Genomic DNA, 24,847 nt, shown 5'->3' on the forward strand with positions numbered 1-24,847 from the left:
TGACTTAAAAGCTAAAATTCACTTATAAGCAAATATAATTAAAATAAGTAAACATAAAACTATTTTGTCATTGCTTTGTATATGTGACTGTATTAGCTAGTAACTCCATATATTTATCTTTAAATGTCATGATTTCATTAATTTTAAACACCTATTTAATATGCCCTTATGTAAATGCACCACATTTTCTTTATGTATTCATCTGTTGGTGAATCCAGGTTCTTTCTAATTTCTGGATATTGTGAATAAGTCTAAGACATCCCTGAACATGTTTGGGAAAGTGTGTTTTTCTAGGTGGTAAAGACTTTGGGTATATGCCCAGGATTGTTATAGCTAGATCTTAAGGTAGATCTATTTACAGCTTCTTGAGGAACTTCCTTGTGATTTCCATACTAGCTCTACAAGTTTGAAGTCCTATCAGTAATGGACAATTTTTCCCCTTACCTAATATTTCACAAGTATGAGTGGTCATTTGTTTTATTGATCTTGGCCATTCTGAAATCTCGAAGTCATTTTGATTAAGATTTTCCTGATGACTAAGATTATTAATCTTATTTAACATTTTTAACTCTTTGGGCTTTGATAGGTTAGTTCAAACTAATGTTGCTTATTTATAAGGATGTATTAAGTTTATAGGCAATTTTTGATGAGTTTTGTTTATGTGGTAGCTATGATTACACATACCTTATTAATAAATAACACATACCTAAATTGTTACCTGGATACTCATGTTGGTTTTTGTTTTTGTTTCTTTGTTTTTCACTTGTAAATGTTGCTGAGTTTTCTTTATAACACCTTTTCTATAGATATTCATACATCGAATTGCAGAAATACTATGTTAGTTGTCATTCATTTTGTGTTGAATAAATAGTGCTTCTGTAGGAGTAAGTAACTTTTTCAGGTCTCACAGGCTAGGGCTTGAAAAAGTGAAATGGTTTGCTGACCTGTGAAACACTGTCTTGAGGGGCTGTTCTTAAGTATGACTTCAGAATGCTCAATATAGATAAGAAAATCTCAGGTTGTTAGATGTCTCTATGACACATACATAATAATAAAGCAAAATTAGGAGAGACATAAAATTTACTGCCATATCTCCATTGTTCTACCTTCATAAGTCAAAGTCACAACCTCTCATGGACGTTTGAATGAGAATGGTTCCTGGAAGATCATAGGGATGCATACTTGGTCCTCACTCGTTGAAACTGTTTAGGAAGGATTAGGAAGTATGGTCTTGCTGAAGGAGTGTCACTGGAAGCAGGCTTTGGGGTTTAAAGATCTCATGCAATTTCCAGTAATCTTTTTGCCCTCTGCTTGTGTGCCAAGATATGACCTCTTAACTATCCCTGTTGCCACACCCTTGCTCCACCATCTCTCTTAAACCATAAGGTAAACTTTCTTGTCTATAATACCTTGGTCATGGTGCTTTTTTATAGAAAAGTTACTAATTCATAAATGCTACTAGGTGACTTAACAGCTACATCTCTTTGATGTTATCCAATCATATTTAGATAGAAGTGCTGATAAGAATACAATGATTATGTTAGCTTTTCTTTGCTAGGACATGACAAAGAAGAAAGAGAGTATGTTTAACTCATGGTTTCAGAGGATTCTGGATTCATACACTCACTACCTTTCTTCTGGGCCATGATGTGGTTGAGGCACAATATCATCTTGGGACACTTGTGATGAAGGAATGATGGTCATCTCATGCAGGGCATTATAGAGATTAAAGGGGTGGTAGAGAAATACCTAAGCAAAGAAGCAAAAGAACAGGGTATTGAAGGGAGAGCAAAAAGAAGAAAAGCTCTGGTAATAAGGTAAGTCTTCAGACAACACAAAAGGGCTTTTTTTTTTTTTCCTGATGGGGTAGATTTAAAATAGACCAGATTGTTGATTATCATGTATTAAACGATCAATATATAGTTGTTATTTTATAATTACTTCTTACTAGCTCTGCAGGGTGATAATAGAAAATTCATGAGCCTTCGGTGAGAGTAAGCACTTCCCATGGGAATTAGAATTTAAAGAAATCATCACTAGACTGTGTAGCTAGAGACTACAATAAATCGCCTCAGACCACCACTACTGAAAAGGAAGCTTTGTGATTCTAACACGTTTGAGGAACTTTGAAGTGTTAATCTAGGTTTACATGTGCACTCAAGTTTGAGAATCTGATAAACCTACAGGATATAAATTAGTTTACAATCCTATAATAGCCACTATGTTTGTTTTTGTTTGTTGGAATCTCAGGCTGCTCCCTTGAACTCATAATTGTTCTGCCTCAGCCTTGTGAGTGTAATGCTGAAATGACAGGTGTGTGCTTTCATACTTACCTTTATATTAAATGAAATATTTGATGAGGTGGATGGGCTGACTATGAAGTTGATGCCTTGTTGGACACCTTGGTAAGTGGCACTGAGAACAGCTGTGCAATAAGGCAACTAAGGCCACAGCCTGTATTAATGGCTTGCAGGCTTTACATGACTTCTTCAGTTTTTAATTTCTCTCTTGTATTTAATAAGAATAATTGTGTGTATAATACATAGTAATCTTACAACTTAAAGACCCAACGAATCATGTAGTCGTGCTCTGCCCAATGTAGTTCCCAAACAATGATGTTAGAATAACACCTATGGTCATAACTGTGAGGTGTGATAACCTTGGGAGCAGCTGTGATATCTATAAGTCTAGGCCCAGGTCTGCTTGCCCAGTTCCCACATATTGTTGAAGTGGGAGTCATCAAACTGTGTTCAAACGTGTGGGAGTCAATGAAACAGTCAAATGAAAAATCACCCACAATTAAAAATGACAGAACTTAGATTTATGGATTTGTTAATAAGGCGTTTTGAATTCGTTTTGTTTTAATTTTCACTTTCTATCTTCTTCCAGTTTAACCAGCTGACATTAAAGAGATAAGGAAAGATGGTTTGCAACTCAAAACCTGTGGAAGGAAGAGTTTGGATTGGAAAAGGGAACGTTAGGCTATTCCAGAAGGAATCTAGGCTAGGGAGTTTCCTTTCGTTGCTGGGAACAAGAGAGTTTCTAAGTTTGGGGATACCATTCTTGGAAACATGGCAACGTTGTAGAGAAAAACAGTATGTGAATGAGTGTTCAGAAACTATCGATGGGTCATTAGGGCAGGCACGACTATATTAATTTGTTGCTGAAATTTCCATCTCAGTTACTCAGAAGAAACTAATGGACTGACAAATAATATCTCCAAGGGGCTAATGTGGAATAAGTAGAAAAAGTAGGAGGCATCCCGTCTCCTCTTCCTTTCTAACTGAATGACAGAACCCAAAGCTGAATTATTATTTGACTTTGCTTTAAACCACACATCTTCAGAGTCTTATATTATTTTACTCCTGTCATTTTGATTGCCGTTGGTTCCTTTGTTCTAGATCACAGACTTGTATAGGGCCACAGATTTGGCAAACATCTCTATAAATGGTTGAAGTTGAATACATGACCCCTGATAATGAGCCATTCAAAGCCCTATCAGAAGGCACTCAAAACCAAGCCTGGTGACCTGGGTTCATGCCTAGACCCACATGAGGAAGGAGAAACCACAGCCTGAAAGTTCTACTTTTGAAGTCCTTACTACAGCACTGTATACACACACAAAGACACACACACACACACACACACACACACACACACACACACACTAAATAAATAAATAAATAAATAAATAAATAAATAAATAAATAAATAAATAAAGTCAGGTTAGCTCAAACAACTATTTATGCCTTATGGTCTTGTGCACATTCCATCATGAAAATAATAAGTCCATAGTGACTACTAATAAAACACATTTGAGAAGAATGAACAAATTACTGCACATTTTAAATGCCAAACTGAAAAAACCTGTTACAAAATTCTAAATATTTAAATATACCAAGACTTCCATCTTAGTGCCTTTACAATTGTATTTATCAAGAGGTGGGAAATGTCCTTGTGTCCTTCAGTCCTTGAGATGAGAGAGCACAGAAGCACTTGACCACTCTGAGAGTGTAATTCTGCTGCAGTTCCAATTCGGATCTGCCCAGACTCCCAGGCAAAATCTACATTTTCTAGAACTGAAACTTTAGTAACAGAAGGTCCTTTCTTAACATAAGATGCATCACACCTGTTCTGCAGAGGTCCACATATAAAAAGAACCACCTCCTACACCAACACACACGGTTTGCAGCCCTGTAATAAGTCAGCAAGAATATGTTCAGCAGAATACAAACATATAAAATAAATGAAAAAAAGGCAGAACTCATAAATTTCAGATAACTTTTTACTTCCATTGTTTGCATTTGTTACATTTTGTCTTTGTTGTGATAAATGAAGCTTAATAAAGACTGTGTTTTATGACAGTTTTCGGGGTCGTAGGCCATCATTGTGTGGGAGGCATGGCAGATACAATAGAAACATACAGCTGTGAGTCCTCACAGCCATGTAGACCAGGAAACAGAAAAGATGGTGATGGACATCATCTGGCTTCCTCTTCTTTTCCATTTATTCTTACCAGTTCATTGGACAGAAGAGTGAACATATAGGGTGGCCATGTCCTCCTCAATAAACACCTCATGAAACAGCCTTGTAGATACAGCTACAGGTGACTCTTTTAGATAATTCTATATTTCATGCACATGACAAGGAAGATAATTATCACACTACTTAAAATATTGTTTGATGTTGGAACACAACCAAGTTATGTAATTTCCCATGTGATTGTATAGGTCTAGAAAGAATCACATTGTGAGGTGTAACAACAGATACAGACTGTTTCACTTGTGTCACACCTATTTTGATTAGCTTGTTTTTGGTATCATTTACAATATTGTTCCAAATATTGGACAAGATTATTCTAAGTGGATTTTTATACCTAGGCTGTGATGACACATGTTATCGGGGAGGTGAATACTTGTATATTTAGCAAGTGTCTAACTTATTTGAATACTGAGAAGAGAGCACAAGTATTTTGTTTAATAACACATCAATTAAATTTTTTTCATTATCTTCTAGTGGGCTAAGCAATTAAAACATTAGAGGGTAAAATACTTTCAATTAGAAAAATTAGAGATATGGTGATGTTGCTCAATGATAACATGTGATGAACAGGCACAAAATTCTGTGCTTAACCTCCAGCATCAAAAATTTAAAAGCCAGGGAATAGTAAGTTAAAGACAGAATTTGACTTCAGGTCCTCATTCATGTTGGCACAAATATGTGCTTTTGAAGCATCCTTGAGCTGCTTCAGGATTTAGTAATAGGTATCTCCTAAAAGTCCTCATCCCAGTCTGTTGGCAGAGACAGTTTCTGGCTTCCCTATTGGTTCTCTTCCACATCCTTGATGGCTCCACCTGCTCATGTGCATCTCTAGCGCCTGGCATAGTAGTTCTGGTATTTTGGCCAAGGGCATCATCAGGGGACTCTCCTAGTGTTTTGAATAAGGAATGGTTTTAGCTCTATTGACATAAGACTGAACCACTTCAAATGTATTGTAATGAGAATAGATGTTATATTTAAGCTCTATTTTCATGAATTATATAGCTTTAAATTTTCTCTTAGCTTACATAATATGCTCTAACATACAAAGCACTTTTATAGTTGTATTTATGTTTATAAACGATGTTGAGAAAACAAAGTATTTTATAACTTTATTTCAATTGATGTGATTTACTTAACTCATATTGATACAAGTAGGATGCATGTGAGAGTAAGGCTATTCCATCATATACGCACTGATCTATAATGTGCTACCATTCTCAGTTGTTCATGTCTAGGTGTGGCAAGCCAGGAAATTCTCCCCTTCATGGATTGTAACAAATTTGTGAACCCAGTTCCCAAAGTAGAATCTATGTCTCCTAATCTTTCAGATTTGCTGTTGGAGGATGTGTGTTCCTCCTACTCTAGTAGGAATGGAACTGAGCCTATTTCCCACCACTGCTACCACATCAGCTTTCATGCCCCCATAATGTTCAATGGCTAATTTTCCCTGATAACCATGGAAGCATTTCTGTTCATGCCAATAAAAGTATAAGGATGAACAGGAATCCTCAGAAATTAATGGTCAATTGAAGTTTTTTTTTTTCTAACAGTAGCTTCAAGATATGCTCCATTTAACTAGCTTTATATAATGGTCTTATGATTGCAAGTTCTAAATGGCCTCTGTCCTTCTTACATTAGGCAATGCAAGATACCACTGTGGCAATGCTGATCGGAGGGAAGCATTGTCATCAAGCCACAACCCCATGTATGCCTATGAAGTAGGCAGGAAAGAGAGATATGGAGGTAGGAACATCAGAAAGCCAATAGAAAGGGAAGGAAAGAGAGGGAGAGGAGGAGCGGCAAGAAGGAAAGTGGAAAAAGACATAAAGAGAGAGAGAAAGACAGAGACAGAGAAACAGACAGACAGACAGACGAGAGAGAGAGAGAGAGAGAGAGAGAGAGAGAGAGAGAGAGAGAGATACAATCAGTGTATCATTAAATGACAAAGTGTATGTCATGAGGTGAGTTATTGGATTTCTTTGTTCTTCTTTCTCAGCCTAATACAGGAGTAACATTGTTATATATTTCAGATAACATTGTTGGAGCACAAAGGACTCATCTAAACAATAAAATAAATAACATTTTGTAGTAGATATTACTAGTTCAGTATTATTGGACGTTTAACTTACATAACTAATTAAACTAATGGGGTTTAATATATTATAATATTCATTTTTAGTGTTTCATGCATATATAAGAAACATTTTGATCATATCTATCTTTTACTTCACATTTCTTCTTCAGGACTCCTCACTGTGATTTCATATTACCTCCTATATTATTTTTTATAGTCCACAGAGTCTCATTACACACATGCCCATGTCATATAGTCATCTACAGAGCCTAGGCAAACTAACAGGGATTCGGTGTGTGTAGAAAGTATCTCTCCTCTCTCAAACTCCACAGTCAGTAGCTCTCAGCTAGTAGTGCTTCACTAATAAAATAATCTTTGTTCAGTTAGGCATACAAATTTACACACATACTGAAAACGCTGTCATTCTTATAAACACTCAACACTCAGAAAAATCTGCAGTGCTACTTATTATATTTTATTAACATTCAAGAAAAATACAGATCCAGAAATTGCAAAATGCTTAAAAAGATGAATGAGTTCTAGATCCTGCCTAAACACAATTTTCTGCCAAAATAATGTGTTTGTCTTCTTATAACCATGTGCTTTACAATGAAATGTCTATGATATATTATTTCATACTATTTTAAGGGAAATCGCAAATAACACTATGACTTTTTATTATCTTGGTATTTGATTTTTTATCCATTTCAGAAGTAAGATATCAAGGGCCTTTAAAGGCCCTGTTTTCCCAAGGCCAATGTGTAGAGCAGAGTTGTTTGATAACTCGGAAAATAATAAGGACACAGTCTAATGCTGCATTCACTATTTTTCAGTGAGAGAGGGAATCATTAGAGTTGAGGACCTAATTCAGAATGTCCGTGGTCGCAGAACCTGGAGGCAGGATTTATTAACTCTCTGTAAGACTGTCCTGTGACTTCTCAGCCATAGGCTTTGATTTTACCGGGATCATGTTGTCTGACATAAAATTCTCTCCTGTGGATTGTCTCAAATCCAACCAGAAGCAGTTAGTTATCCTTTAACAATAGGACACTATTGTATTAGTTGGCATACTTATCACCTGACTGGTTGCTATTGGATTGTGCAGGGTGCAACATTTGTTATGTCCACTAATGTCTTTTTTCCCCATACAGGTTGTATAGCATCTTCCAGAACTCTAAAACTTGGTAACAGGAAGGTCTTTTCCTAGCTATTATAAGATTGATTTTTTTGTGTCCTGAAGGCAAAAGTGTAAAGTACCTTGAAGAACCGTATCTCACTATAGTCATGATGGGCACATACAGATAGAGACTGTTTTGCATTGGAGACCTATCGGTCTCAGTAAGAAGGGGGGGGGGGTGTATCATGCCTTATACTGTAGCTTTCCTGTAAGAGCCCATGCCTTTAGAAAAAGACATTGTCCATCTCTCCAGGGCATTTTTTTGTTTTGTTTTTTGTAGTTAAAAAGCATCATATTTAATCTTTATACACCAAAAAAACTTTGATTATTTCCATGAAAAAAAAGCCTATGGTTTCTGACATTCCTTGTATTATCTCTATGTTGGTGTATTTGAACATAGTGAATATCTTTTAAAGAAAGATTTTAGCAGAAAAAGTTCTTTTTTTTTTCTACCCTCTCTAATGTTTACTTTTAATCTGGAACACAAACAACATATGGATTCTAACAAAATTGTTGATGGATATATTTTTTGCATACTATAAATTAAAATATATTTTGTTTACATGGTCAAACCAGTTTTCTGTTTTTTTTTTTTACAACTTTATTTTAAAAAACAAAAATAAATGTACAGATTTTAAGCATTTTTTTGCATAAAAGTATACAATACATTTTTGTCAGTACTTGGTTTTTTTTTTTTTAAAGGTTTGATAGTGTGATTAAGATCTTACTAGTTACAATGAGCATAAAGTACATGTAAAACAAGATATAACCTGGAAATAGTCAAAGTTTTCTTGGTGTGTAAAGATTTTTTTTTTTTTTTTTTTTTACAATGAGCAAACAGTACATGTAATACAGGGTGTAACCCGGAATTTGTCAATGTGTTCTTGGTGGATAAGGATTCAGCATGACTTTTTTGTTGTTGTTGTTGTTGTTGTTTTGTTTTCTTTTCTTTTCTTATTTTTCTTGGACTTCACACAGTCTGTGAGTTGTTTCTGGGGCAGTGCAAGCCTCTGGGGTTAGCATCCCACTATCAGTGACTGCATATTATGTCTGTTCTTTTGTGACAGGGTTATCTCACTCAGGATGATATTCTGTAGATGCAGCCATTTTCTCCCAGGCATTTTAATTGAAACATTTTAAAAGTTTTGTGTTGAAGTACACAAGATATTTCTTCAGAGAGACTTCCTCTGAGTTAGCTCATCCACTGGAGACAAGAGATATCTTACTCCCTTGTCCATCCCCTTCCTCATTCATTCCTCCTTTGTGTCTCTCCGAGTGATTTAAGTTGGGCTGTGAGAATGTTGTCTCTCAGACAGCTTCTCACGGCTGCTTCCTTTTGGTTTATCTCCTACACCATGTGCTACCTAACTATTTCTATCCTCAGCATTCTACCTTTCTATGTTTGACTATTATTTACTAACCACCCTCCCATCACACCCCAAGACCACTTCTCCTTCACAGGGTTCCCATTTTTGTTCCATGTTAAAAGATTTGAAACCAGGATATTCATATGAGTCAGAACATGTGGGTGTTTGTCTTCCTGGGCTGAGTGACCTCAGCCAGTATAATTTTTTCAGGCTCCATCTATTTACCTGAAAATTCAATAACTCACTTTTTTTAATAGCCGAAATTCTATGTTAGAATTTGTTGTTTGTTCAATGCTCATGCTGCCAAATTGCTTCCTAAACACTTCTGTTTATTCTAGGACACCTACACTGCTCTCAGTTGTGGTCAGTGTAGTTTTTTTGTGTAATAGGCTGTAGTAAATACACAGTTCATAGCTGCCCAAAAGTAAAGAGAACAAGAGGCCAAGTTTTCAGCCCAAATGGACCACATATGTTGATTTTCCTCCTCCTAGAATTAGAGCAAAGCAAGGAAGACCAGTTTGAGAAAATATAAAAGATGGCAAAGGTCTGAATGAGTGCTGAGAACTGCTGCGTTTTGGTCATGACATGGTAATTGTGCTCATTAGCATACAGCAGCTGTGGTGAGCTGTGTAGGATCTATCAAACCAAAATCCACTCATGGAGGGCCAGATGGTCTCAAGACCCCCTCCCCTTTGAGGAGATCTTAGCAGATGACAGTTTCAGAGAAAGGAGAATCTATCTCTTGCAAGGATTATCCACTGGTAGGAGGCCCATGTTCCTGTGGATGATCCTACACTGTCTGGGATTAGCAGGTTATCATCAGAAATTACAAAATGTCATGAAGTGGTAACAGAACATATCTGTAGGGATATGAGGAAAGTTTGAGAGATGGGGGCAATATGATCCTTAGATTTCCTTGTTTTCTTATATTATAATTTCAATAATAAAGAAAATGTTTATAAAAGTTGCCAAGGAAAGAGGGAGGAGTGAGGGAGGGAGGAAAGGAGGGAGGGAGGGAGGGAGGGAGGGAGAAAGAGAGGGAGGGAGGAAGAAAGGAAATGGAAAAGGGAGGAAGTGGGAAAGGGAGGAAGTGAGAGGAGGAGAGGGAGCTATTAGGAATTTGAAATATAAAAGTAAGAACATATCAACTTTGATTCTTATATCGGAAAAGCTTTAGATATTGTGGTAGTTTAAGTATTCCTAGCTTTGTTTGCTGTCACTATTTAGAAATGTTGCCTTGTTGGAGTAGGTGTGTCACTATGGAAGTGCGCTTTAATACCCTCATCTTAGGGTATTTAGAAGCCTGGAAGCCAGTCTTTTCCTTGTGGCCTTCAGATGAAGTTGTAGAACTCTCAGCTCCCCTGCATCATGCCTGCTTGGACTCTGCCCTGCTCCTGCCTTGATAATAATGGACTGAGACCTAAACCTGTCAATCAGCTCCAATTAAATGTTGTTCTTATAAGAATCGCCTTGGTCGTGATGTCTGTTCACAGCAGTAAAACCCTAACTCAGACAGATGTAGTATTAACTGTGTCACATAGCCCCATTTTCTTCAAGTCAACATCATTGAGTTCTGTTGGAAACTGGCATATTTGTGTTGTACAAGCTAAACCATAAGATCTCCTGTTAATATAGTTAAGGAAACAGCTCCAGGAAAGCCTCGGGACTTTCTTCAAGATTACAAAGAAAACACAGATGCTGCCTAAGGCTTCAGTTGATTACAGCATTTGTGTGTGTGGATTTGTCAACCACCACTTAGAGGAAAGCCTGTGACATGTTCATAGTCAGCCATCTGAACAGCACTTTACAATAAGTTGCTCATGACATAGAAAAATCTATGGAGACAGCAGAAGGAGCATCTTCAGGTCTCCACTGCTCACTTGACATTTTGTGTTTTGGGGGAAGGGAAGTGCATGAGACACTGGCAAGGGTATGGGTTTGAAGACTGCTGGTCATTCCTCTCTAATAAACTTCAACGCCTTAAAAAGAAAGTCAAACTATCCAATTAAATTGAGAATATATTTTAAAGATCTGCTTATAAATCATGAAAATATTATGCCAGTAAGCCAATTATTGACATAGAATACAGAGTATACTTTAAAATATCATTGACACATTAGTGAAAAATGGCATTGCTTTTATATTTTTACAAATGAAATGCCCTGATTCTTAGATGACTGGATTTCACATCTGCTTAACAAACGGTATTATTCTTTGTTCATGATGGTTTTACAGAGAATCCAACTTCATAGAGATGTTTGGTGGTTAACATGAAAATACTTTAATGATCTTTTTAAATATTAGTGGTTATTGTCACATGAAGCATCATCTAGTGACAGTTTTAACGTGGTTATTCATGATTAGAACAATGAAGCTATGTTGTTGAGTTTTGTATTCTGATACATTAACTGTATTAATGTAATTCTTCCTATAAACCATGTACCTGGTCAGACCCTTGCAGTGACATCAAGAGACTTTCAGTGTGTGCTGGGCAGTCTCCAGATTGCTACTGTTCAGAGTTAACAAATATTGACAGTTAGTTCAGAAATATCAGAAGTCATATTTTCTCATGTCAATAACCACCTCCCTTTAAATTTCCCCAAATATGAGGAAGCTGTCAGGCACACAGTGGCAAAAGCTTCCTCTTCCTGGGAATGTTGGACTTTATCATTGGCAATGCTGCCTGTTGTTTTTCTTCCAGTCCGCAGATTCATTTTGTTCATTTTCAAGAAAAATTCTGGCAAGTATTTAAATCTGAATAATTATAAGTTTTCTATCAAGCAAAACTGATGTTTCTAGAGAAACACACACACACACATCACTTCACAGCAAAAACAACTGTGAAAGTGATTTTCTAAAGAGAACCAGTAGACCAGAAAATTCACGGCCATGATGTCTTATTGCTAGTTCGCATTTCACACTGGAGATTGTTAAGACATTTTCTCCAGGGCTCAGATACTCAGTGTAGATATTATTCTGAGATTCTTCAAAGAATGTTATATAAACTTGTACCTCTTAAGGTACCATGGATACAGCTGCTGTGGGTTTTGATGCCATCTTGTCTCCTTGCTAAGAACCAATTGTCTGAAACATCATGGGTTTTGTACAGTCGATACAAATAGACCTTCAGTACAATCCATACAGCATATAAGTTTTAAAATTAAATGACATTTCCTGTATTTAATATAGCTTGCATTTATTATTAAACATTCAGACAAATGGTCTTTCTTGCTGACTCCTGCATACTTAGTACTGATAAAATTCTAGGAAAACCTGATGAACAACCCCATCCATTCGGCTCTAGAGCACACAAGCACAATGCTACATTACCAAGCTCGAACTCTGCCTTCTTGTTTGAGCTAAATCTTTAGTCCGGGAATTGCTGTAATGGTAAAAGTGTGGCTACAGCACAGTCCTGTTTTCTCTCAGCGATCTCTGTCCAGCATGCCTTCAGCAAAGGTTGGATGTGCAGCTCCATTGTTGAGCCTTTTGTGTGTCTCTGTGTGTGATTCTCAGGGACCACAGTTGTTTATCCTGTGATCTGCTTCAGGAATGTCCCCTCTGATTTGCTCAGTGATATCTGGCGTTTGAAGAGGTAATGATGATACGTGTAAACATCTAGGACTGGATTCCAGAGTTCTTAGGTATTTACGAAGACTTGTACTATTATCCAAGAGCACAGTACAAACATCATACTGTATTCATCTAAATTCCTGCAAAATCCATCTATAATCTTTGTGAGACTTAAGTAAACTGTGATGTAATGCCATTTTATGTAGTTTCTATATCTTTCATAAAGAAGAAACCCATTCAAACTGCAATGTATTCATCCTTTTGCCCTTTGAGAAGAATGTATAGATGCAAAGGAGGAAGCCTTTTATTTTCACTTTTATAAGAAAAGTATCTGTTTTTACCAGAGGAGAGACATTAGAGGAACACATTTTCTTCCATTTTAAGGTAAACAATTCAATCAAGTTTTTGAACAACTAGACTTACAAAAACTAATCCATAAGACTTTATGAAATGTTTCAGTCTATATAGATATGAAAACACACAGATGGAGAAGCAGATTTAAAACATGGGCAGAAAGTATTAATACGTGCTGTGCTTCGTGTAGAGGCAAGAGTGCAGTTTCCAGCTCAGCGTAGCTCTGTAGCACCTAGAATACCGTGATGCCACAGTTGCTACCGGGAAGAGCACTGAAGACAGTAGCTGCCAATGAAAGTGAGCTAGTTTATGAACATGTGTGTATTTGTAAGCAAAGGTGCTCCACCTTAGGGCATCTTTGGAAACACCAGCAAATGGTCTCCTTTTAGTGATACTTACGTCATCATACAGAGTTTGATGTTCATAACATGTTGTGTTTCCTTCAGTTGCCTTCATAGATCATGTATGTTTGTGTATAGAGCATGTATGTCCTGCACAAAACTCACTTTGCTAAAGATTCTGACAGAGTAAGAACTATTTAATAGACATTGCTTCAAGACTGACCATGATAGAAAAAGAATCTAAAAATTTTCTTCAAATTCTACAAGGTCCTATAAACGCATCTGCCAAATTTACACTTTTCTTATTGTGTTTTGGACCAGAATTTTTACATGAAAACATGCAAACATGCACTTGTGAAAGGCTGAGTGAACAAGGCATGACTACATGCCTGAGAAACAAATGTCAGCATGAAGTAATCTTTCACAGAGCACCTACATTGATGCTTTTACAGTAAAAGCCTGTCTAGGAGCAGCCTAACCCTCTATATTGATATCAAAAGCTAAAGTATAAAAATTTGCAAACGTATGTGCATACAGAACAATGAAGTAGGAATAAAGATCTGCACATTTATAAATTTCTGTACATATATAATTATGCTTAATTCGTTGACATTATTGACCATCTACAATGCTATAAATCCTAAATAGACATGTTACATCATAGAGTTTAATTTGTCATGAGCTCACGGAAAGGAAGTAGATTGTTAGTAAAAACCTAAGCACAGTGAAAAATGACTGCAAACTCTCATAAAAACAACAACTGCAAAAGAAAATGAGAGACAGCATGTTCTCTTTGGGATGTTTGGGAAAGTTTTATGAGATTGTACTATCAGAGGAAGAAGAGTGGTGGGGACAGAGCAGGAAACCTGTGGTCTCCCCTCCAGGGTACATGAAGAATGCATGGAGAGCTGTGATCAGTCCCAGAGGACAGTGGGATGTGGAGTAACCATCACGAGGTCATTTACATGGTTAAAACCGATTCAGGTTTCTTCATGGAGAACCTGTTTTGAGAGAGACATTTGAGAGACTACAGACTGCTTATTATGTTCAACTTTATGATGCATTGGCTTAATAATCTGTGTCATTGCCGCCAAATAACCCTGAACAATCAATCAAACTTTATATTCTTAAATCCAGTTCAGGCTCTTTCAAATGTGTCTTTGACCAACTGTTTGGTTGCAGACTGTATGAGGAATTTATAATTATAGTTTTTGAAAACCGAACTGCAAAAAACAATTTTCAGAAATATCTTAAGTCATTGCTACTATCGTCACTTATATGAAACAAAAATAAGGTTTTATTTCCCAGCACTAACTTTCATAGCAACCTGGGGTAGTCTTAGATATGAAAATGACAAGTGTGGGTTTTTTTTTATTTGAACTGGAAAATAGATTTCCCCCAAAAGTATGACCATGTGGAGTTGGAAGCTTCTGATTATGAAGGTAATAATGTACATTAATAAGAGAGATTTTAAAGAAGAGGCCAAAGAGTAAAAAGGGGAAAATGAATAAGAAAAATCTACATATATGAGGTGGAAAGCCTTGGTAAACAAGTTTTGTTGCTGCTGCTGAGAATTAAACTCATGGCTTCACCCCAAATTCCCCAAATATGCTACTTAAATGAGCTAGACCTTGCATGCATATTCTTGATTTTTTTCGTTATTACTTCTTGAGACAAAGCCTTACTTACCTCACTTAGCCCTAGAACTTGTGCAGACTATTGTGTCCTTGAGTTTGTAGAGATACTTCACTTTCTGGTTCTGGAGTGGTGCTGGGTCACACTCACATACAACCTCAGTCTACTCCAAAAAACGAAAGAAAGAAAGTAAGAAAGAAAGAAAGAAAGAAAGAAAGAAAGAAAGAAAGAAAGAAAGAAGGAAAGAAAGAAAGTAAGTAAGAAAGAAAGAAGGAAATTATAATTGGCTCTTACCCCAACCCTAAATTTTCTCTAAGAAGAGTAAGTCTAGTGGTAAGTGACGACTTAATGGTGAAAAAATGAGTAAGTTTACATAAACACTTAATACATGTTTATTGAAAAACAATAATGAGATGCCCTTTGGTGCTGAAGGAAGAAAACATTACTGCTGATAGTTTAATGTAAATGATATATATGCATTTTCCCTGTGTTTTTCTTCGAAATTATATACATACATCATTTTGTCCCATAAAATTTTTAAAAAGTTACTTTTAAGTAGTTCTAAACATAATGGTCTATTAATTAAAAATGTTTTGTTCTTGATTCAGCATGCCTACATAAATTCAAGTAGTCTTTATAACAAGTTGAATGAAAATGCTTGATACAATTGGGGAATGCCATGGTTAATACTGCATTTCCCACTGCCAACAGTTCACATGAATAGCAACCGATGGAAACCATTAATACTTGCCTGCATATGCTTATGTTCAAAGGCATGAGCCCTTCAAGATGTAGTACACTAGACTCTGATATCAAAGAAACTCACATGGTCTTAAGGTGTGCCCCTAATTCTTGCCATAAATGAGCAACAACCTTTCATATGGCAATTCAAGTTCATCATTGAAAGGTATTTTATAAAGTATTCTAAACTCAGCAAGATTTTTTATCCAGTACAAATATTATTACAGGAAAGGCATGTTAAACTCCACAACTAATTTGAAATTACTGGAAGTCTCTGATTGTACAGGCTAGCCATTGGTAACTTTACCCCAGGTAACAGAAAATCCAGTTCAATCAGGCCAGGCTCCATGGGCATATACTGTGTCAAATCAGAGGAATTTTCCTCATATGGGGTGTGTTTCATTCAGCTTGTTGTCTCAGTTGGCATGTTCTGACCATTGGGCCTCTCAGTAATGAAGTAGTCTATTGCATATGATTTTGGGAGATCTCCAATGTAAAAATAAAGCTACAAATGTCTTGTGTATCAAGGGGAAAAATTCACAGATGTCTTCTTCAGGCTCACAGCATAGTCTGGGAGCTTTGCAGTCAAATACAGGAAAGGGGTATGAGGACATGGTTTGTGTCTTATAACGAGGACACTTAGAAAACTTATGAAAAGTCCAGCTTCTCATGACTCATGGAAAGAAGCAAAGCGAGAGGGGTTCGTGAAACTCGGTTCACAGAAAAAGACAGGAGAAAAAACTTTTTAAAGTAGAGAACTAGGGAGTACTATAAAAGACAGCACCTTGAGAGGCAGAGACTGCAGGAAAACAGGGCAAATCTTTCAACTAGAGGGAAGGGGCTGTGTTCACCTTGATACATGATGTCAGAGCTGCTAACCCCACCAGACAAGAATGTGTTTCCACAATGGTACCATTTTTTGAACTGGAACATAAGTTATATCTATAATATATGAAAGTGATTTAAATCATGACTTCCATGTGGATATAGTATTAAAAAAAGCATATCATGAGTCTGAGTATATGATACAGTAATATTGCTGAACGTTTCAAACAGCTCCCATTGTAGTGAGAAAGAGACAGAAGCAATAAACAGTTGTGTTGACATACACTTGAAATTTATGAATTAACCTTAGTATGCACTTTTTATTATCTCACTTAAATTTTTCAAATGTACATGCAGGCTACTTTCTGGAATGGAATATTACTCAATATCAATATAAGAAGTTCATGCAGAACAGAACTAATTGTCATTTTTTTTTAATTTTTAAGATCCCGACTTTAAGGACCTTGGAGTTTTGAAACCATTGCCAGGTTGGTAAAAGAGAAATTTGATAATGTCCAGAGCCTTTGTTTTCTGTCATGACATATACTTTGGGTTTATTACTCAAGCACATTCTTTGTGTGTGTTTGACATCTCATTCTTTAGCGTGTGAGTTTGAGATGGGCGGCCCAGAAGGAATTGTGGAGTCCATACAGATTCTGAAGGAAGGCAAAGCTTCTGCCAGTGAAGCCGTGGATTGCAAATGGTACATCCGAGCCCCACCAAGATCCAAGGTCAGTCCCAAAGGCGAAAGAGTGGACTTGAAAAACATCTAGTTCTCACGTTTTCTCGTAGTGCTGAAGCATGAGTTGAATGTACTGTTAGCTAGCAATTAGCTTCCTATGCTTGGAAATGAGACTTGTGTTCACCTGTTCAACCTAACTTGCTAGCACAAACAGCAGTGTGGAACCTGGTGAACAGATTGTGCAGAGGAGAACGAGAGACCCTGAAGCAAGTCAAAGTTACTTTGTCTTCAGAAAAGTATAAGTGAAACATGAGAACGAATTTGTAAATCTGACCTCTAACCTTCATACAGTCATTCACATGTGCCTGTGTACTCCAAGACAAATGTGCACATACTTACTCTATACTTATTCCTCATGTTTTCTATATTAAGTACCAAAACATATATGTAAAGAAACCAGCCAAGAAAAAGATCTGATTCCAAGCTGTAGATAAGGAAAGTTTGAAGGAAAGGACAACATAAAGAGAAAAGACAGTGGTAGCCAGGGTCTCATGAGAACGGCACGAGAAACAGAATGTAGGAACGAGACAGTATGAAGGTCCGCAAAACAACATGGTGTGCACTGGAGACTTTATGTGCAGAGAAGACTGAAAACCTTTCAGGAATTAACTCAGTAGCATGGAGGGAGGCAATCCTGTAAGGTCTAATCTCTGTGGGTAGTTCCAGAGAATGGAGACTTTATCCCAAATGCTTAGTGATATTAAGGAAGGGAAACAGAAAGAGAATGTGACTGGATTTGGATGTTAAAGATGAAATTTAGAAACACGTGGGAAGGTAAGGTATGTAGACTGGCATGAGCAGAAGCTGAGGGTGGGAGAAGACAGCGAGTCCATGACTGAATTTACTCTTTCAAGCAGCTACTGCGGGAAATAATTGGAAAGATACCACAGAATTTGGTGGTGGGATATTAAGTGAGCAATAAATAATGCCACTGTCTTTTCTCTTTAGAACTCGAAGGGAGTTTGCCCTCCAAGAAGTACTAGCTTATCAACAACCAAAGTACTTCTTGAATTATATATATATGTGAGACTTACTTATTTTCCAAGCATGTAGCTACTGAGCCTTGGATTGGGAGAAACTGAGAAACCACAGTCCAATTACAGCTCTGATAGTTACAATTCTCTTTGCACCTGAAAAACTAAAAAAAAAAAAAAAGTCTTCCCTTTTAACAATTTAGACACTGCTTTTCTTTTCCTTTTATTTTTATTTTTTCCTGTTGCTTGCCACTTCACTTCAAGGTTAGCTTAGACTACAGAGGGAGTGAGTGTACAAACCTAGACTGACAAGTTAGTGAGACTTTATCTCATAAACAAAGGCAAAAGGCTTGGCAATAGAGCCCTTGCCTGGCCTGTGGCCCAGCCCCTGGATTCAAACCTTGATACCAGAAGGAATTTTAAAAAAATAACCAGTATTTATAATCTAAAGTCATAACCACTCACCTGGATGATTAGATATCTAAGTTTATCTGCTACAGAATTTTTGGATTCTCAGGAAAGTGCTTGTTTTTTTTTCCACCTTTATGAATGAGAATCTTTTTCAAAAGCCAACCTTCATAAACAGGAAGTGCACGCAGCACCTTGCTGTCTTTAGCTGCACTTACCACTTCAGTGTTAAAGTGGAGTGAAAACACACGCCTCCTTCTTCCAGATGGCAAGTAAGCTGTCTTTTGTGTAGTCTCTGCACAACAATGCCTCATGCACCTGCCTGTCACAGAATCTGGAAGTCTGTGACCCAAAGGGAATGCTTCCTGCAGAGATGAACTAGGATGGAGCCATTGTAACATCCTTTTTCTGTTCAATTAGAGGCTGAGAAGACAGGAAGTGAAATTGGATGCTGTAAAGAAAACCAAGGAACAAAGTTTTCAGCCCATGTAGGCTTCCTATTTTTGTGGATATCCTAGTAATTATGAACATAAACTATCAAAGCATAAGTCAGGCTTGAATTGGCTCACTGTAACTTTTTGAATGGTATCTCCTGACCCTACCACAGTACACAATGAAGTTGCTAAAAGTTTACATGATAGGATTAGAATTTATATGTACTGCAGGTTCTTCCTTAGCATTTGACAATTAGGAAATGTGATAATATCTTCTTTATTAATGTAGATAACCACTTTAATTATAAACTTGATCCATCAGCACCCCTCCAAAAAAAACAGAGACGATCACATTTGGAAATCCATTCATGATGGGGCCACTTACAAAGGGACAGACAAGCCTTTTGGAGTTAAACATGGGCTACAAACATACTTCTGTGAGCAGACTTTATGCATGGAGATTCTAGAACAAGGTCGTAGAAAAGGTACTAGGTACAGTTGTAGATCTTATCTAGAAAATGGTCACCATGGGGAATAATGCGAGACAAATGATGGTAAGGATTTAAACCTGAATTCTAAGAGGGCTAAGCTTTAGGTATTTGTTGATTACCACATTAAGTGGAATGTAGAACCTGCAAAAAGGAACCATTACCCATTCAACTCTGCCTGGGGTAGACTCAAAGTTTCCTGAGGCGCTAATGGCAGCTAATGGTTTCCAGAAAAGGTTATGTAACTTTCTTCTTTTGTAGCTATTTTGAAACTGACCATGGTCTAGTGAAATAGCCTATTACTCCTCTTACTGCCAGCAACTTTAACTAAAATTGCTCCTTTAAAAAGTTGCATGAATCTGGGGGAGCAGAGTACTTGGAAAGGGGCAGTAAAGTGAGGAGTGGGTAAGACAGGGTAATGGAGAGATAAAGAGAGGTACAATACATTTTATAATCTATAAATAGATGACAATATAACTTCTTACAATTAATATTTGGAAGACTCATATAATGCTTAAGCTAAACTGTATTTAGAAAGAAAAAGCATAACAGCAATATCCCCAATCTATATTTTCTTAGGAACTGGACTCTGTCTATTTGAAATGAGAGATAAGCAGCTATTAATTCGATATACTTAGGGTTCTGTGATCAGGATCAAATGATATTCCAGGGACAGAATGAGAGCAGAATTTGGCAGGGGTCTTGCATAATAATTACATCAAGTAATTTTTGGCTGACATCATATGAAAGTCCTATTAAAATCCAAATCCCATAAATATGTGTTTGTGACTTGCTCAGACATTTGGCTAGCTACTAGCAGGGCTGAAAAAAGGTCAGTAATCTCAAAACTCCTGGGCCAGCCTGATATTACAGAGCCATTATAACCAGGAAAAAGATCCAATTTACCCAAGGAGATAGTAGCTAGACTCAAGTGTCACCAAACATGTGCCAAAGAGAGTGAATCATTAATGTTTGGGGAGAATAAAGATCTACCTTTTGATAGCTACATATTATTTCTCTTATTTCCAATTAAAGTTAATTTTTATACAAACTCAAAATATTGTGAATCTGCTAATAGTCAAATCAATATGGAAAAAGGAAAAATAAGTCAGTATTTCATTTTAAAAAATCATGCTGTTAGCAATGTTTTATATGGTGACCTATGTGTCAGGGACAGGAGCTTATGAGACCCGAATAGTTTCCAGCCCCAGTTCTAACCTTTATGTGTATCAAAGAAACACATATCTGGTTACATTAAATGAAGTCATCTGGTAAAGGATGCTTGATAGATACCAGGGAAACTATCGTTCAGGTGCCACTGAGCAATGGGAAGTGGCCTGACTGAGTCTGATATAATCACAGAGCCCTTAAAAGCAGAGGTTTCTTTACTGACCATGAAGAAAGCCATGAAGTCAGGGGAGCAAGGGGACTTCCTCAGCATGACGGTAGGCACAGGCATGAATAGTGTTATTGGTCTTGGAAGTCCAAGACCATGGAATTGCAGACTTTAAAAAGATAATTAAATTTAAATCCAGAGTCCTTCTAATCTGGGGTTTGTGCATTAATACACAGACTAAACCTGATGACATTTTATATATAACATTAGAAGGTAAATGCAATAAATTCTGGGTAATGAGTAGAGCTGAAGACAGAAGACTATCAAGGGTTTTAGGGACTGAGTCTGCCTTCGTCATTTCATATTATGAGACCATTAAAAACTGAAATGTTAATGTAGTAAATAATAGCCAATGAGAGTTACAGTACAAGTTTTAAAATGTAATATTAGTTGTAGAATGTAAGAATATAAAAGCTACTCAAATGTTTCTCTATTTTTATAACTGTTTAAGCACCAATTTATCATCTTCATCTCAAGATCTGTTGTTGACTATTTTAACATTTTAGAAAATAGTATTATTTATGTTTCCCAAGTGAAGACTTTTCAAACTTCCAATTTCTTTTAATATTCTATCTGATAAAACTCTGAGCTTCCCAGTCAAAAACAGCAGCCAGAAAGCCCTAGGTATATTCTTTTAGACTGTGGTTCAAATATTAAGATGTCCAGTTGTCTTGAATTCGTAAATAAGATATGGCAGACCAGAGATGACTAAACATTTATTTATTGTGAATAAAATTTTATTGAGAGCCAACTGATTGCCTCAGTCCTAGCTTTACATATCTTAATGACACAGGGGAGGAGCTTCGGAACAGCTAGATTTCAATTTTCTTTGCAATGAATTACTTAATTTCAGCTACATTTACTTGCTTTGCATGTAAACCCAGCATTGCCTTTTGTATCACTGCAATTTGGAAAATAGATACTACCAGAAATGGTCTATATGTTCTGAAATTGCCTATGTCTTTTTCAATAAATCATCCTGTCAGTTCCAGCCCTTTGTGATTGATTAAAAAGGAAAACACATCAAAATGATTCACTGAGAAGAGATTTGGATCTGACTATTTCACTAGAGTTATATATTATTCTGTTGATCATTTCCCTTGGCCTTCCTTCACAGAGGGAATAGAGGCACTTTTTCTTACTTTCTTGTTTGCTCCCTGAAATAAGTCTTTTCTTGGAGTCGTTATGTCACAAATCTTAAACGCTAATTTCAGTCATAATGCTCACCTTAAAACTGTTTAAAATGAAACTTCTTTATATTAAGGTGTTTGTATGATAAGAAATTCAGAGTGCACATTTGGCTTGAACCCAACCTTGTAGAATGAATTAAAAGTTTCTCAATATAACTGAAGTCATAGATATAGCTGATATTCAGTGTTTGCTTGGTTTATTTTTATAATCATGTGTTTGACTTTTATTCACATACATATTGATGTGTGTGCATGTATGCTCGTGTGTGTGTGTCTGTGTGTGTGTGTGTGTGTATCTGTGCTCATATGAGTGCAGGCACTCTTAGAAGACAGAAGGGATTACATTGCTTTGAGCTGGATGTACAAGTGGTTATGTTACACCAGTGATTAGTGTTCACTAGTGGTTAGTGCAGGGAACTGAATTTGGGTCTTTTCTGTAAGCTCAGAAAGTGTTTTTAAACACTGAACTATTTTTCAGACCCTGGATTAATTTTTTAAAGGAAATATAATTATATGAAATATCTACCATATTACACTTAAGATATACACTTACAAATTTTCACATAGTTAAAAGACCCTCAAGTATTATTTTTGATATTAAAATTATTCCTTTTTTTTCATCTCTTCCTGAATATAAAAATAGCTATGTTTATTCTCAGAAAATTACACAAAATGACAAGGGATTTGGACCAACATTTATGGGAAGCTGTTGGCAGTTGTCCTCCAGTGCCAGGAAGGTACTTCTGAAAATTTGAGAGAGATTTTCAATTATATGACAGAGTCTCTAGTTAGTGAAAATAAATCTCGATCAGAATGTTTTGGAAGAATTTTAGTTTATGAATAAACAGCTTCCATTCTTGTGAACCAAATGCCTTACACTTTATTTTCCTATTAAACACAAAAATTGAAGTTCAAAATGATCATAAATGCTTCTAGTATGTTCATGAAGAATCCAGTGAAAGTAGTTGTCTAGTTTTTTTATTAAGATGTCTCTGTGGGTGAGGAGAGCCTTTAAGATAAGGAAGCATCTGAGATGGCAGACATTGCCCATGACGGCTCATCATAAAAACATGACAGCAGTGACTACCGAGATAGTGCAGACACGTTGCATAATGTCCAAAGTCAAACTTGCTTGACCAAGTATGCACTCTGATTTTCTAACTGCAATGCCATTACAAAACTGCACAGTAGCTTTAGCTTTACTGTGTGTGTGTGTAAGGTAGTAAGTCCTTTCAAGGGACACATTTTTAATTTATTTATTTAATCCACATCTGGGAGGTTCAGACAAATAGTTAAAATGCATAATTTGTTTTTCTATGTCTGTGTTCTTAGCTGTTCTTTATCAGAAACCCCTTTGAACAGAAACAGTTGTGAAATTAGGGGAGTTTGATGAAAATTAAAAGCTAATCAGAGTACAGGGCCTTTAAAACATAAAAACAGTGTTAAAAGCTGAAACAATATGAAAAGCATAGTTGTTGTCTTGAAAGTAAGATCTTGGTCCACAAACATAAAATAAAGGCACCATTCTCAGATCACAGCCAAAGCAACACAATCCCATAAAGCAGTGTAGCTGAACTAATGCATACGCAGGGTGAAAAGCTGACCTACTTTGGTTTCCTTGAACTTCACACAGTCTGTGACTTGTTTCTGGGGTGTTCTGAGCTTTCTGGGGTTAGTATCCCATTATCAGGGACTGCATATTATGTCTGTTCTTTTGTGACTGGGTTATCTCACTTAGGATGATATTCTCTAGATGCATCCATTTTCTTAAGAATTTCATAAAGTCATTGTTTCTGATAGCTGAGTAGTACTCCATTGTGTAAATGTACCACAATTTTTGTATCCATTCATCTACTGAAGGAAATCTGGGTTCTTTCCAGCTTCTGGCTATTATAAATAGAGCTGCTTTGAACATTGTGGTGCATGTGTCTTTGTTGTATATTTGAGTGTCTCTGGGGTATATGCCCAGAAGTGGAATAGCTGAATCTTCAGATAGTACTATGTCCAATTTTTTGAGGAATCGCCAGACTGATTTCCGGAGTGGTTGTATCTGTTTACAATCCCACCAACAGTGGAGAAGTGTTCCTCTTTCTCCACATCCTCACCAGCATATGCTGTCATCTGAGTTTTGGATCTTGGCCAATCTGACTGTTGTGAGGTGGAATCTCAGGGTTGTTTTGATTTGCATTTCCCTGATGGGTAAGAATGTTGAACACTTCCTTAGATGTTTCTCAGCCATTCAATATTCTTTGATTGAGAACTTTTTGTTTAACTCTGTACTCCATTTTTTAATATGGTTGTTTGATTCTCTGGTGTCTAGCTTTTTGAGTTCTTTTTATACCTTGGATTTTAGGCCTCTATCTGACGGTGGGTTGGAAAAGATCTTTTCCCACTCTGTTGGCTGCCATTTCATTTTCTTGACAGTGTCTTTAGCCTTACAGAAACTTTGCAATTTCATTAAGTCCCATTTGTCAATCTTTGACCTTAGAGCTCGAGCCATTGGTGTTCTGTTCAGGAAATTTTCTCCTGTGCCTATGAATTCTAAGGTTTTCCCTAGTTTCTCATCTAATAGTTTCAGTGTACCTG

At 36.6% G+C, this 24,847-nt stretch overlaps 1 protein-coding gene across 2 annotated transcripts in view; it reads left to right on the forward strand.

Moving 5' to 3' along the window:
* NETO1 (neuropilin and tolloid like 1) overlaps positions 1-24,847 on the forward strand; it is a gene marked incomplete at both ends in the record, with an annotated part of 104,506 nt that overhangs the window by 50,881 nt on the left and 28,778 nt on the right. Inside the window, 2 exons of one of the 2 annotated variants that reach the window (XM_080920156.1) lie at positions 17,076-17,117; positions 17,233-17,360. The exons of the other annotated variant lie outside the window; for it this stretch is intronic. Of the exons in view, the coding sequence (XP_080776282.1) occupies positions 17,076-17,117; positions 17,233-17,360 (170 nt within the window). The remainder of the gene's footprint in view (positions 1-17,075; positions 17,118-17,232; positions 17,361-24,847) is intronic. 2 annotated transcript variants of the gene reach the window in all.

Source organism: Micromys minutus (assembly GCF_963924665.1).
Source record: "Micromys minutus genome assembly, chromosome: 8".
Lineage (NCBI taxonomy): Eukaryota > Metazoa > Chordata > Mammalia > Rodentia > Muridae > Micromys > Micromys minutus.